Source organism: Colobus angolensis, unplaced genomic scaffold, assembly GCF_000951035.1.
Source record: "Colobus angolensis palliatus isolate OR3802 unplaced genomic scaffold, Cang.pa_1.0 Scaffold205, whole genome shotgun sequence".
Classification (NCBI taxonomy): domain Eukaryota; kingdom Metazoa; phylum Chordata; class Mammalia; order Primates; family Cercopithecidae; genus Colobus; species Colobus angolensis.
Genome location: NW_012115211.1, coordinates 1,664,312 through 1,679,517, shown reverse-complemented (window position 1 = coordinate 1,679,517; position 15,206 = coordinate 1,664,312). Strand labels below are relative to the sequence as shown.

Below are 15,206 nucleotides of genomic sequence, written 5' to 3'. Positions count from 1 at the left end.
GGATCAGCAGTCTACCTCTTACACAGGTCCCAGCATTGTAACTGTTTGTACAACTTTGGCCAAGTTACTTAATTTCTTTGTGCTTCTGGGTTTATTTATTTTTATTTTTCTGGAGCAGGGTCTTGCTTTGTTGCCCAGGCTGGAGTGCAGGGGTGTGATCATGGTTCACTGCAGCCTCAACTTCCCAGGCTCAAGCAGTCCTCCTCCCTCAGCCTTCCAAGTATCTGGGACTACAGGCTTGTGCCACTATACCCAGCTAATTGTTGTATTTTTTGTAGAGCTAGGGTTTTACCATTTTGCCCACACTGGTCTTGAACTCCTGGGCTCAAGTGATATGTCCGCCTTGGCCTCCGAAAGTGCTGGGATTACAGACGTAAGTCACTGCCCGGCCTTGGTTTTATTTTTGCAAACCTTGGTTTTATTTTTGCAAAGGTGTTTTTCCTGAACTTAAAAAAGAAAATTCTTTAAGCTTTCTTGGTACAGTAGTGTTTGCTGAGTGCCACATACATGTGCAGCTTCTGATTCTAGTTATAATAATAATAATAATTTAATTATTAAAAACAGCCACTTACATTTTACAGGGTTTGAACCTTCCAAAAGATTCAGTTTACAGGCATGAAGTGTTTGTGTACTCTTAATGCTCTGAACATTAGAAACCACAGAGGGCAAAAAAGACTGCTACTAGAGAGGCTACGGTTTAGCTAGACAAGAATAAGCTCTATGATGGTCTTGTGTGTGTAGTATGTTGTATGACTAGTAGCCCCAGCTGTGGTTTGTAGTCTCTGAAGACCGCAGCTCTACCTCTTCACCCTGACAGTTCTACTACCCATTAGGGTCCTCAGGCAGAACAACCCAGAAGGATAAACTAGCCGTGATAGAGAGAGCTGACCCTTCACAATGGTCCTTTGATAGAAATAACCTGTTGTTCCTAGGTCATGCGAAGACTAGGAAATTACTCTAATTATGTTTTCATTTGCCACTACCATTTTTGAAATAGAAATCAAATGCATCCACCTAATTTAATCTTAAAAGGAGTCAGAAAGTACAAATTCTGATTTGTTCTTGATAACAGCCAGTTTTACAAATGCGTTGAATAAAATCTGACCTACAAATGTGTCAAGTTTTAGATTTTTGTGATTTTTGCCTTTTTTTCTGTTTTCTTTTATAGTTATTTATTTATTTATTTAGAGATAGGGATTTGTTCTGTTGACAAAGCTGGAGTGCAGTTGCACAGTCATGGCTCATTACAGTTTCGACCTCCCAAGGTCAAGCAGTCCTCTCACCTCAGCCTTCCAAGTAGGTGGGACCACAGGTGTGTAGCACTATGGCCGGCCAATTTTTATTTTACTTTTTTTATTTTGTAGCGATGAGGGTGTCCCTATGTTGCCCAGGCTAGTCTCAAACTCCTGAGCTCAAGGGATCCTCTCACCTTAGCTTTCCAAAGTGTGGAATTACAGGCATGATCATGCCAGTGTGCCTGGGCTGCTTTTATGTTTTCGAGGACTTTTAAATGGCTCTAATTTAAGAGTTTTCGGTGTTGAGCAAATAATTCCATTTAGTTTGGCCAAGACTACATTCAAATTGAGACCCAAAAGAATCTTAAGAAAGCTGACCAAAGGATTATTTTTTACATAGAAACTATTGTGATTAGAGCGAGACTGATCATTTCTCTCTCCTGTCCCCAAAATTTTAATGACTCCTCTTGTAAAATTAAATGAGGACTCTTCATCCCAACATTCAGGCCCTCAGTGTGATTCTAGCTTATGCTTTCATCCTTGCTTATACCCCAAAACTCTAAGGAGTATATATTTGCTTTCCCCCAAATACATACACTGTGCTTTCCCTTTTCAAGGTCTTTGCTCTTGCATTTTCATCTCATTGAAATGCCATCTAGCTTACCTGTTGGAAGGCTATTTATCTCTCCATGTCCAGTTCAAAAGCTGTCACATTCATGAAGCCTATAGGAATTCCTCTTCTGTTTCTCGACTCCCATCAGCCACTCCCCCAAGCAAAAGAGTTCTCTCATTTTCCTTTACATCATGGTTTTTTGTGTGTTTGTGTTTCTCTACTAGATTGTAAGTTTGTTGAGTATAGGAAATGTCTTATCCATTTAAATCTCCTGCAGTACCCTGCACATTGGAAGTGTTTGATACGTGTTTATGAAATTAAATTTGAATGGAAGGAGGAAGAAGCTTACTCTAGTAGCAGATTATCACATGTTATTTTTTTTAGAATGGAAATAAAGTGAGCACAGTGTTTAATTTATTACAATTAGTTATGGTACATTTAATCCAGTAATCAAATTATTAGAAAACAATTTGATACAGCAGTTATGGTTATACTAAAGACTAGAAAGCAAAAAGGGAAAAATTACTTGTCATCCCCCAACCTAGAAATGATCCCTATAAACATTTTAGTACATATCCTTATAGATATGTACCATATGAACATATAGAACATATAGATATGTTCATTTCTAAGAACATATAAATACACACCATGTATTGTTTTTCTTTTCAGAAAATGTAACCTAGTATACACACTGGTTTTTTGTTTGTTTTTTTGAGATAGAGTCTCACTCTGTCGCCAGGCTGGAGTGCAGCAGTGTGATCTTGGCTTACTGCAACCTCTGCCTCCCGGGTTCAATTGATTCTCCTGCCTCACCCTCCTGAGTAGCTGGGACTACAGGCACGTGCCACCACGCCCAGTTAATCTTTTGTATTTTTAGTAGAGATGGCATTTCTCCATGTTAGCCAGGATGGTCTCGATCTCTTGACCTCATGATCTGCCCACCGTAGCCTCCCAAAGTGCTGGGATTACAGGCATGAACCACTGCGCCCGGCCTAGATACTGTTTTATAACCTGTTTTAATTCATCTTAAAGTGTGGGTGTTGTCCAGACGCGGTGGCTCACACCTGTAATCCCAGCACTTTGGGAGGCTGAGGTGGATGGATCACCTGAGGTCAGCAGTTCAAGACCAGCCTGACCAACATGGCAAAAACCCATCTCTAATAAAAAATACAAAAGTTAGCTGGCCATGGTGGCGTGCGTCTGTAGTTCCAGTTATTTGGGAGGCTGAGGCAGGGGAATTGCTTGAACCCGGGAGGCGGAGCAGTGATCTCAGCATTGAGCTGGGATCACGCTACTGTGCTCCAGCCTGAGTGATAGAGCGAGACTCTGTCTCAAAAACAAACAAAGTGTAGGTGTTCTTTCTTTCCTTTTTTTTTTTTTTTTCTTTTGAAACAGGGTCTCACTGTGTCACCCGGGCTGGAGTGTAGTGGCGTGATCATAGTTCACTGCAGCCTCAAGCCCCTGGGCTCAAGCAATCCTTTTACTTCAGCCTCTGAAGTAGCTGGGACCACAGGAGCCTATTACATGCCTGGCTAGTTTTTTAAAAGTTTTTGTTTTTGTAGAGACAGGGTTTCACTGTGTTGCCCAAGCTGGTCTCGAACTCCAGGGCTCAAATGATCCACCCATCTCAGCCTCACAAAGTGCTGGGATTATAGGTGTGAACCACCATGCCCGGCCTATTTTTTGTGTGTAAATAAATAATCCACATCATTATCCAGTGGTCTTCTAATATTCTTGACTGTAGAATTTATTTAAGTAATCTTTTGTTGATATTTTGCTATCTTAAACACCACTGTGATGGAATCCACTTGTCTCATTTTTTTCTTATTAGTTCCTTGGAATAAATTACTAGAAGTAGAATGACCAGGTCAAAAGGAGTGCTCTTTTTAACATTTTTAGTGTTTATTACACGGTTGCCCTCCAGAAGGTTTATATTTATTATAGGTTTATTATGCTCCCACCAGTAGTGCGTGAGGAGTACTAAACTAATTTCCTTACATCTTGCCAACTTTGAGTATTATCTTTCTTTTAGTTTTTTTAGGTACAACATTGTTTTAGATGTCACTGCAAGGATTTAATTTATGCATGCTTTGTACCATTTTAGGAATCCATAGTGCCTTGGGGCTTATTTTCATCAAAGATGAAAGATGAGGGGTAAATATTGGGAATAGAAATGTAGAGGGGTGGGAGAGCTTTTGTCTAAATAAATAGTTATTTATTTGTAATGTAATTTATTTTGCAATAACTGAAAGGAACTTGGCGCCAGGCATGGTGGCTCACACCTGTAATCCCAGCACTTTGGGAGGCCGAGGCAGGCAGATCACTTGAGATCAGGAGTTCAAGACCAGCCTGGCCAACATGGTGAAACCCTGTCTCTACCAAAACTACAAAAATTAGCCGGGTGTGGTGGTGGGCGCCTGTAATCCCAGCTACTCAGGAGGCTAAGGCAGGAGAATCACTTGAACCAGGGAGGCGGAGGTTGCAGTGTGCCGGGATCGTGCCACTGTACTCCAGCCTGGGCAACAGAGTGAGACTCCGTCTCAAAAAAAAAAAGGAACTTGGCATGTATCTGTTATAAAACTGAAATTTTTCTTAAAAGATTAATAGTTTGGAAGTTCATACAAATAAGATCTATCTTTTTGAGCACTTATTATTGTTAGCTAATGTACTCTAGGTATTTTTAATGGCCTGTCACTATAGTAGACAGAGAAGTCTTTATTTTACAGATGAGGAAACTGAGGCTCAGGAAGATAAAGCAACAACTAACCCATAGTGACAGTGATAGCTGACAGAGCTAGGATTTGAACACTTTTTACTTGGTACTGATTTAATTATGAAGAGAGGCTTATATAGACAGAAATTGCCATTATTCCCTATCGAGTCTATTCGTATCAAAGCTTTTCTTTTTTATAGAGTGAGAAGAGAATATTACATAAAATTTGATAATGGGTTAGTGCTATTAAAGTTTCTTCACTGAATATTTTGTACAACAGGGTTCTTTGAGGAACGATACCCTACAAAATTGAAAAGCCTCTCTGTAAATTGTAATTCTTCAAATCAGTCTATTGTGTCACTGTGCCTGTCAGCCTAGAGGAAAACAAAGCATTTCAGGAATGCAGGGTACTTGGAGCCATATGATGCCTTGCGTGCCTACATCTACAACTCTTACTTTGATAATACTTGATCATTAGATAATTGGTTAATCATCAACTGATTAAAAGGTTCTTCTTTATCTACTATATAACAGTATTGGAAATTTTTTAAAAAGATGGTCACTTGCTCTCACAGGGCTCATTGCATAAAGCAAAACAGACCCCTAAATAAGAAGCTACAGTTCAGTGTGATTAGTTGCTATCCATTAAAAGAAAAAGACTCTCATGTTTAATAATGAGGCAAAACGTCATTACATTATATGTAAAAGACATACCTCTAAGATGTTTCTAATGTAATTGGAAAGACTCTAAAAAGGGACTCCAAAGTAAAACAATGACAAATGAATGGATATAAACAAGATGGAAAAACTAACTCTAGGATAATTTGGAAGCCTTTGCAGAAAAAGTGATATTTTAGATGACTCTTTGAAAGGCCAATGAGTGCTTTATAGGCAGAGAGCGCAGATGGAATTTTAGGCAAAGGGTGTAGCATATCCAAAGGGTAGATAGAGGTTTTGAAAGACTGTGGTACATGTGGAGAGTAAAAATAGTTTGGTTGTGCTAGAGCTCAGGGAGTTCTATGTGTGGGAACTGGTGGGGGAAAAGCTGTGAAAGAAGGTTAGGTCTAGTTTGTGAAGGTTGTGGTATTAGGCTGAGGCATTTCGACTTTATCCTGAAGTCACCAGCAGTTAAGCAGGGGAGTGATTGCTGGAAAGATAATTCTTGGTGGTGTGGAGGGTATTAGAGAGAAGAAAGCCTGAAGAGAATGAGACCAGTAAGTAGATTGTTGCAATAGTCCAGGCAAAAGATGATGAGAATCTAAGGTAAGGCAATGACCATGAATATAAATGGGAAGAGTTGGATCTGAGAGACATTCTAGAAGTAGATTAGATTAGAGTGGCAATAGCTTGGAGACTAATGCTCTTAATTTAAGAACCACTTTTATCCATGTATTAACCCTGTAATTCCAGGAAAATTAACTACTCTGAGCCTCAGTTTGCTATCTGTAAAAGACAGATAATCACCCTGCTTTTAATGGGAGTGACATAAACAGTAAATGAAATACAATATTTACAAGTGTTGGAGTACCTAAAGCTGCTGTCCAAATGTTACTATGAATTAGAAGTAAGGGACAGAAATAGATGGCATTTAGTTTTCTAGATGGGTTGGTTATGGGGCTTACAGAAGAGAAGTGAGTTTGATTTTGGATATATTGAATTTGAACCACATTTGAGATTGGTATCTCCAGGAAGCAGTTGGAAACACAGGTTGGAGCTCACAGAGAAGTGACATAGAGAAAGAGATTTGAACCTATAGCTAGACTAGATGCCTTGGGAACTCCATATGGACAGTGTTGTCTCCCTTGTCTCCCTGCCAGTGTCCTGCACGTCTCTCAGATTCAGAGAATGAAGAACCTTCTCGAGGCCAGATGACACAGACACATCGCTCAGCATTTGTTTCCAAGAACAACTCCTACTCCTTAGCTTTCCTGGCAGGGTAAGAGACTGATGCTGAATTCAGTCAGCATTCTTTGGTTTTGGGGTATGAGATAAAAGGGACTGGGGGAGCAAAGGTATTTGTTGTGGCTACTTTGGTGAGGAGGTGGAAGGGAGAAAAGAGGTGGGACTTGGTTTTCAAATATGGACTAGGGAAAAAGGGCTGACCTGAACTTTTCAGGAAAAGTAACATTTACCCCTTTTCTGACATCCTCAGGATAGGATTGTGCTAATTGCTGTGCTGCAAAGTATGCCCCTTTTATCTTGGGAGGAAACAACAAAGTCTTCTTCAGTCTGACGATATGCATGGACTCTCCCTCTGGACTTAGTAGGAAGTGAGGGCAGAACTGATTTTCATTTCAGTGCCTAAACCTAAAATATATCTTTATAGGTTATAAGAGGGCAAACTGAAAAGTTTTTAAGACCTTTGTCAAGGAATCTCTTGATCCTTTAGACTTTGTAGGCCCTGGGAAGGAAAGGAGGAAGGAATTGGATAGATGATGGGTGCTAGAAGGATAATGAAGGGCTAGGTGGAGGAAAAGAAAGATGGATAGAAGGGAGGAAGGAAGGGAAGCGAAAAAAGAAAAAAGAAAAAAGAAATAGAGGAAAGAAGGAAGGACTCATGCATACATTCATTCAACAGACATTTTGTGAACAGCTGCTACATGCTGGGCTCTGTTTTAATACACAGATGTAAAGATACAATCTTTTTTTTTTTCTTTTTTTTTTTTTTTGAGACAGTGTCTCACTCTGTTGTTGAGGCTGGAGTATAATTGGGTAATCATGGTTCACTGTAGCCTCAATCTCCTGAGCTCAAATGATCCTCCCATCTCAGCCTCCCAAATAGCTGAGATCATAGGTGTGTGCCACCATGTCTGGCTAATTAAAAAAATATTTTTTTTTGTAGAGACGAGGTCTCCTTGTGTTACCCAGGCTGGTCTTGAACTCCTGGGCTCAAGCAGTCCTCATGCTTCAGCCTTCCAAAGCGCTGGGATTATAGGTGTGAGCCACTGTGTCTAACCAAAGACACAATCTTCACCCCAGTTCATTTTCTGTTTTTTTTATTTTTTATTTTTTTTTTTTTTTTTTTTTATTATACTTTAAGTTCTAGGGTACATGTGCATAACGTGCAGGTTTGTTACATATGTATACTTGTGCAGTGTTGGTGTGCTGCACCCATCAACTCGTCAGCACCCATCAATTCATCATTTATATCAGGTATAACTCCCCAATGCAATCCCTCCCTTCTGTTTTTTTTAAAGCTGGTATTGCTCACCCTTATCTCTAGGGTTCAACTCTTTCTTTCCACCAGTATTATTTAGTAGATCTCTCTTTTGCTGCTCCTGTGAATACACACCCAGATCCTTTCTTTTTTTGGGTTTTTTGTTTGTTTGTTTGTTTTTGTTTTGAGACAGGAGCTCTCTCTGTTGCCTAAACTGGGGTGCAGTGGTGTGATCACAGCTCACTGCAGCCTCACCCTCCTGGGTTCAGGCAATCTTCTCATCTGAGCCTCCTGAGTAGCTGGGACTACAGGCGTGTACTGTCATGCCCAGCTAATTTTTTTCCCCTATATTTTGTGTAGAGATGGGATTTTGCCATGTTCCCCAGGCTGGTCTGGAACTCCTGGGCTCAAGAGATTTGCCCGTCTCAGCCTCCCAAAGTGCTGAGATTATAGGCGTGAGCCTAGATAGACACCTAGATAGACCCTTTCTGTCATAAGACTTTTACTGCTAGTTATTCATAAATATGACAGAAGCTACAAAAGTTTAAAAATATTATAAAGTGCTTACTATTATGATCCTTATGTAGTTTTAATTTTTGAATCTTTTTTGTATATGTTATTTGTGAGTAGTCTGATTTTCCTCTGTTATTTCCGAGAATAAAATTCACTGAATCTCCCTTTTGCTTAAATGCCTCCCCTTCACTAGGTGATGGCAGCTCTTTTCCCAGTAAAGTACCTCCCATAATATTTGTTGACTCATTTGACATTTGTTGAATGGCCATTGTAGCATAGCCACTTAGGCTTGCTTGATGTAAACAGGACCCAGTAATAAGCCAGTGTCCTTTCTATTTATGACGAAGATGGGACTCTTGCATTGTATGAACTTGAACTATAGATGCCTTCTAAAGTTAAAAAAAAGTCAAGATTGCTTGACTAAGAATTTTCAGCTCCTGGTTGTGTGTGTGTATTTTCCCCCAATTCATAGGACACATATTTTAATGATTATAAGAGGGATCTACTGCAAAGAGAAAAAGATCAAATTTTTCATTCCCATCAAGTGACAATAAATACTCCTTGAAGCCAATAATTATTGTTTTATGAAATCTGTGATTAATGAATATCTCATAATTTAAAACAAATTAGAAAAAAAGAAATGTATATTAAAATCCAAATATTGGCCAGGCGCGGTGGCTCAAGCCTGTAATCCCAGCACTTTGGGAGGCCGAGACGGGTGGATCACGAGGTCAGGAGATCGAGACCATCCTGAGCTACACGGTGAAACCCCGTCTCTACTAAAAAATACAAAAAAAAACTAGCCGGGCGAGATGGCGGGCGCCTGTAGTCCCAGCTACTCGGGAGGCTGTGGCAGGAGAATGGCGTAAACCCGGGAGGCGGAGCTTGCAGTGAGCTGAGATCGCGCCACTGCACTCCAGCCTGGGCGACAGAGCTAGACTCCGTCTCCAAAAAAAAAAAAAAAAATCCAAATATTATACCAAGGGACAGTTGCCCCAGTTAGTTGGAGTAGGTGTTGAATGGATAAATTGCTTATCACTAATTCCAGTCTCTTATACCTTTGTAATTCATTCTTTTAAAGGGGGTAGCAGGTCAATATTTCATCGCTTAGAGATGCCTACCACAGAACTTTAAAAATTCTTTTCTAATGGACAAAATTGCAAAGCCTATATGGAGGAGTGTGCTTTTGATTATAAGTGGTTCTGGAACATCTCTTATATATCTTCTTTTCCTCTTCCAGCCCATCCTTGTCCTTACCCTGTTCCATTGAGCCACAATGGAACTAATTTATTGGAAAATATTCACTTAAGATTTTGCTATTAAGAAATGCTTATAATCAGTATTACACATTTCTGGGTTTCAGGGCTCACTTTCTGCCTAACAACTGAGGTTTAATTATTAGTATAGTTATCAAGACCATCGAATTTAGTTTATTAGGGTTTCTTTTTAGGAAATAGTTTGCTGATGTCATGGAAACCTTAGTTTGCAAAATCAGTTATAGTAATACTGTGAATTGCATCTTTTACTTAGAACATGCCGTTTCCTTAGATAAGAAAACAGTAAGTTTTAGTTCCAAATTATATTTAGGAAAACAATACGGAGTTATTAGTGCTGACAATGAGAATGTAGCATATGGACATATTCAAAAAGAATTAGCGTAGTGATGGTTGTACAACAGTGTAACTGTACACTTAAAAATGGTTAAAATTATAAATTTATCTTTTACCACAGTTAAAAATTTAACATCATTTATAGTTTTTGGATATTTCAAATGCATTTTTTTTCTGTTAAAGCAACAAAAATAGGCTTTTTTTCCTGCAAATTCTTCTCCTAAAGAGAAGACTGTGTAAAAACTTTTAAAGGTTTTATACCTGTATTTGAATCAAATGAATCTGCCATTTGTTTTTCCTGTTGACTTTATAAACTGTTCTTTCTTAAGCACAAAAGCATGGAGGTAAGGGTGAATAGGCATGACTGATGAGGTGATTATTTTGGAAGGAATGCATCAATACATTCTGTAGGTCTTGCCAGTTGGTCAGTTTGCTTTCATTTGAAAAAAATCATAGTAAAGAGGGTTTTGCAACCATATTAATGAAGTTCTACATCCCTTTGAAAATGAAATTTTTTCCAAATAGGCAGATAGAATAATAGTTTATCCAAGATTATTGTTAGGTTAATCACAAACTATATGTTAATTGAAAAAAATTAGTTTGAACCATAAGAAGGATATATCATTGTAAAGTTAAATATTTAAGTATCTGAAAACTGGTTTAATTATTTTTAAAAACTTATTTCCCTTCATTTCTCATTTCCTCTTCCCCAAGAGAAACGAACTAAACACATGGTTGCAATTCATCTTATAGTGCAGCATGAAAAAGATTTCTTTTTTTGAGCTAGTGTCTTCTTTTCCTTTAAGAGAACTCCATATCTAGTTGCATTTTCCTCTTTGCTTTGACTGTCAGGCAAGTTAGGTTTAGGACAGGATTTTCAATTCAGTCACCATGGCTTTCTGACATGGCCTGTTAATTTTTAAAAAAAATAATTTTTGCTGTACCCTTCTTACATTACTTAATGCGGTCTTTATTTGTCTTAAGGCTTAGTCTTTATGTATTTTTACTGTAAATCACTTCAGATTCTTCTTGTAACTAGAGTATAACCATACAAAGAAACATAATCAAACTAGTCTTCTTCCCAGTTTTTTTTTCTTTTTAAGTGATATAGTAATGCAGGTAATGCCATTTCGTACAAAAATGAAATCTTAAGTAAATGGTTCCTAGCAAGATTTCTGGCACATACTAAGTCTTCAGTGAATATTGCTGCTGCTGCTGCTGCTGCAATTTTTATCTTCTTTTGGAACATGGACTCTTATAGCTGAAAAGGACCTTAAATGTCATCTTATTCAGCCCATTTGTTTTCTAAATGGAAGATTAAGCCCAGAGAAAGAACATGGCTTGCCAAATCTTAGACTGCTAAAACAGGAGGAAACTGAGTTAGGACTGACGCTTCTTGGCTCTGAGTTTACTGCTCTTTCTGCTGTACTCCATACCTTGATCCTCATGCTGCCTCTGTTCACCTTCTTCTCTAGACTTTAAACTCATCAAAGGCAGGCATAGCATCTTGTTCATCATTATAATACTTAGTACAGTGCCTGACACATAGTTAGGATTCAGTAAATATTTGTGGAATGTTTGAATAAGACAGGCCTTGTGTCTGTTGGTAGGTTAAACTGGGGCTTTGTCAGAACTGATTGTCAAACTTGCAGCAGAGGGCCTCTAGGAGGGTTCCAGGAGCTTAGATTGGCTAATGGCTGTTTTTTAGATTAGATTCCATAGGATTAATATGGGATTTGGGGGAAGTCTAGTGACCACATTGATAACATTTTTATGTGCTATGAAGTTGCTTTTTAGTCTTTGAATGCTTTAGCAATAGCTTATATTGATACTTTTTATAGATGCTATAAAAGAAAGATCGGTGTTCTACTTAGTAGAAATTAACCATAGCTGCATCATTTTGTTTTCTAAACTCCAGATACTTTTAAGCCTGAATCTCTGGTGGCTCAGAGTGTGGCACATCAAGGGACTTAAAGTGGCTGTGCTTTCTATACAGTGTATGTATAAGGAGAGATATAGACAGAGACTTACTGACAGACTCAGAGATACTAAACACATGTCCAGCCAGTGTTAGAGTGAATTGAAATCTGAAGACCCTCTGGGAAATAGGTACCTTTCCTTAAAATTCACAAATGAAATACAGAAGCATTCAGGTAACAGAAATGCATAAGTGATGTGATATTGGAATACTAGCTTCAGGATTGAGGAAAATAAGCAGATTCAGAGAACTAAGGGGTGGAGTTTTAGGGAAGAAGTAGCAGTGTGACCTTGAGTAAAATCAGTTGGCTCTCCTTCAGTCTCATCTATGTAAAATGCAGAGTGTTATGCCTTACCTACAAGCTAGGGCAGGGGGATTTACTCTGTGATTTCTTAAGATTCTTCCTCTAAAATGGAAATGTCTAGAGGTGGCTTAAACCAGAGTTTTGAGTTATGGAGGAAATGAGGCCAGGGTATGAAAAGAAAGGGGGAGGGGGCCATTAGGAAGTTGTAACAATAAAGATCAAACTTAAATTGAGTGTGGGAAATAGTCAAATAGTGGCTTGAGGGAGAGGAGATTATGAGAAGATGAAGCAGTGAGTTGAAATGGCAAGGCTTGGTGGCCTGGGGTGTGTGTGTGTGTGTGTGTGTGTGTGTGTGTTGGAGGAGAGAGAAAGGAATTGGAACAAGTCAAGTGTTTACCAACCTGCTTATTAAGAGGACAAATCTTATTAAAAGTAATGGAATATGGTCGGAAAAGGAAGATAGCTTAAGGAGAAGCAACATGGAGCTTAAGGAGAATGGCAGGTTTTAGAGGCGTCAGTAATATCTCTGCCGTTTTAGAACAGAAATATTCTCATAGTCTTCAGTAAGGCCTAGAAGTTTGGTGAGGGGTAGTGTCAGGAGCTAGCCCTTTCTCAATGCTTCCTTGGGCTCTCTGCCATGTTGAGTTCCTAGCATACCTCATGTGATTTAATTCTCACATTCATCCTGCAAAATGTGTAATATCACTGTTTTACAGCGAAGGAAGCTGCAATTCAAAGAGGTTAAGTGACTCACCCAAGAACCTCTCAACTCAGTAGAGTACAGAGATGGAATTGGAACCCAGTTCTCTTTTTACTCCAAATCTATGTTCTTTCTGTCAGGCCATTATCAGAGCTATATGACAAAAGGCCCTGCACTTAAATATGTGTTTTGAAATTATCTACCTTTGCAACAGACGGCTGCTCTCCTTCCATTTTTTAAAAAAATAATTTATACCCTCCATTGTTCCAAAAAGATACATGGTTGCTACAGAGGAAAGTGAGAATCTGTCCGGTTATTTCTCATTTAAGAGAACTCAAATCCTTCTGCATTATGTTAGGCCTTTTGGAATACAGCTATGGAAACAAGTGTTCCTATCCATCAGTAAAAGAATACAAGCGTGAGTCCAGAATAGGCAAATACGTAGAGACATAAAATACATGAGTAGTAGGGCTGGAGGAAGTGGGGTTTGAGGGTGATAGCTAAAGGGTATGGGGAACTTTTTGAGGTGACAGAAATGTTCTAAAATTAATTGTGGTGATGGTTAAATAACTGAATATACTAAAAACCATTACAATGTACACCTAAAAAAATAAAAAGAATACTAGTATAGACAAGGCAGATAACCCAGAGTGTAACAAAATATTACCTACTTCTGGGTAGATAGCAGCTGTACCAAGGTCTAAAGAAGCTTCTGGGTTTCACTTCAGGGTGTGTGTGAGTGAGTGAGTGGGTGGGTGAGAGAGAGATGTGTGTGTGTGTGACAGGATGGAGAGGGTGGGAAGGGTCTTTTAGGCCAGAGACTGGCAAGAGGGTTCTCTCCAACTTTAATTTATTGGTGCGACTCAGCTCTGTCAGACCTGAAGGTATCCTTAAGAAACAAGTATGGTGTAGGTATGTAAGAGACAGACAGAGTAATGAGCAAGCAATTGAGAGCATAAGCTATCTAACGTTTTATATCTAATATGGCCATTTGAAACCCTTTAAACAGTGTTTTTTAAGTACTTAAGTCTTCTAGTTTTCCAGCTGTATAGTTATACTGGCTACCCCGGCTTTTCTTTGTTTGTAAATCAAACTGGTTGTGGGTGCAGGTATTTTTAGCCTAACTAGATATCCCAGAAACCATCTGGTCTCTTGGCAGTGGAAATTTTAAGCAAGTTGCTTTTCAGACAGTGCTGCTTTCTCTAGTTTATCCCTTCTTTATGTGTTCAGATAGACAGAGCTTCCCTAGATGTTTTGAGTCTGTTCTGTGGCAGAGTAGAGTAAGTTAGATCAGTATGCTGTGGTGCAAACAGCACAGGCCTTAGAATTATAGAGATACTATAGGTTTAAATAATTCACTTCAGCTGTGTGACCTTGGAAAGATCACTTCTCTCATTTCTCTATGAATTGGGGATGACGATAGCTATGTCATAGAGTCTCTGGATTAAATGAGATACAATATATATATTTCAAATACTTAGCACAGTGCCTGACAGATAATGGGTTTCTAATAAATGTTGATGTTTTCTTTCTTTTCCTTAAGGGATAGAAAGAGGTTATTTCTGCACATATTTTTATGTATTTATAAGAAATTTCTTTAATATATCCACTATATGCCAGGCACTATGTTAGAGTTTAGGGATATACAGAAATGGACTCCGTACAAAAGAGGAAGGAGTAGTTACTGCCTCCATTTTTTTTTTAGTGAGATTATTGTTTGGGCACTTTAAATCATAAGAACATCAAGGTTATTGCTCTTGACTATTTATTCTGTACCAGCATTTTGAAGATTCTTCCCCTGACCAAATGCTACAATAACAACAACAATAATAATATTATCTGTGTATTATGTTTATGTTTTATATAATATTTTTACATTCATGATTTTAATGACTCTTAGTGTCCAGATCTATACTGCATGTTGCTAGAAGTACTGCTTGATCTTTTGAGTAGTGCCATGGTCATAAAACACCTTTCTTGCTTTATAATTTAAATATATCTCACTGTTTCTTAAAAGATACTTTGCCTGGTGACATGAGCAAACTTGGCAGATCAGGGAACTCCAAAAGCCTTCCATAAAAGCAGTAATAATTGACAAAAACAGCCAACACCAACTTTATCGGAACTCTGGAAACTAATCAAAAGTTTATAGCAAATAAGCAGTGTCTCAATCTAGAAAAACACACGTGGCCGAGTGTGGTGACTCCTGCTTGTAATCCTAGCATTTTGGGAGGCTGAGGTGGGAGGACTGCTTGAGCCTGGGAGTCTGAGACCAGCATGGGCAACATAGTGAGACCTTGTCCCTACTAAAAATTTTTTTTCTTTTTTTTTTTTTTTGAGACGGAGTCTCGCTCTGTCCACCAGGCTGGAGTGCAGTGGC

General features: G+C 38.7%; 1 protein-coding gene across 1 annotated transcript in view; it reads left to right on the top strand.

The window, feature by feature from the left end:
- The window catches only part of RNF169 (ring finger protein 169), a 91,992-nt gene that overhangs the window by 57,458 nt on the left and 19,328 nt on the right, over nt 1–15,206 (top strand). Inside the window, exon 5 of the mRNA XM_011942076.1 lies at nt 6,382–6,500. Coding sequence (XP_011797466.1) covers nt 6,382–6,500 — 119 coding nt within the window. The remainder of the gene's footprint in view (nt 1–6,381; nt 6,501–15,206) is intronic.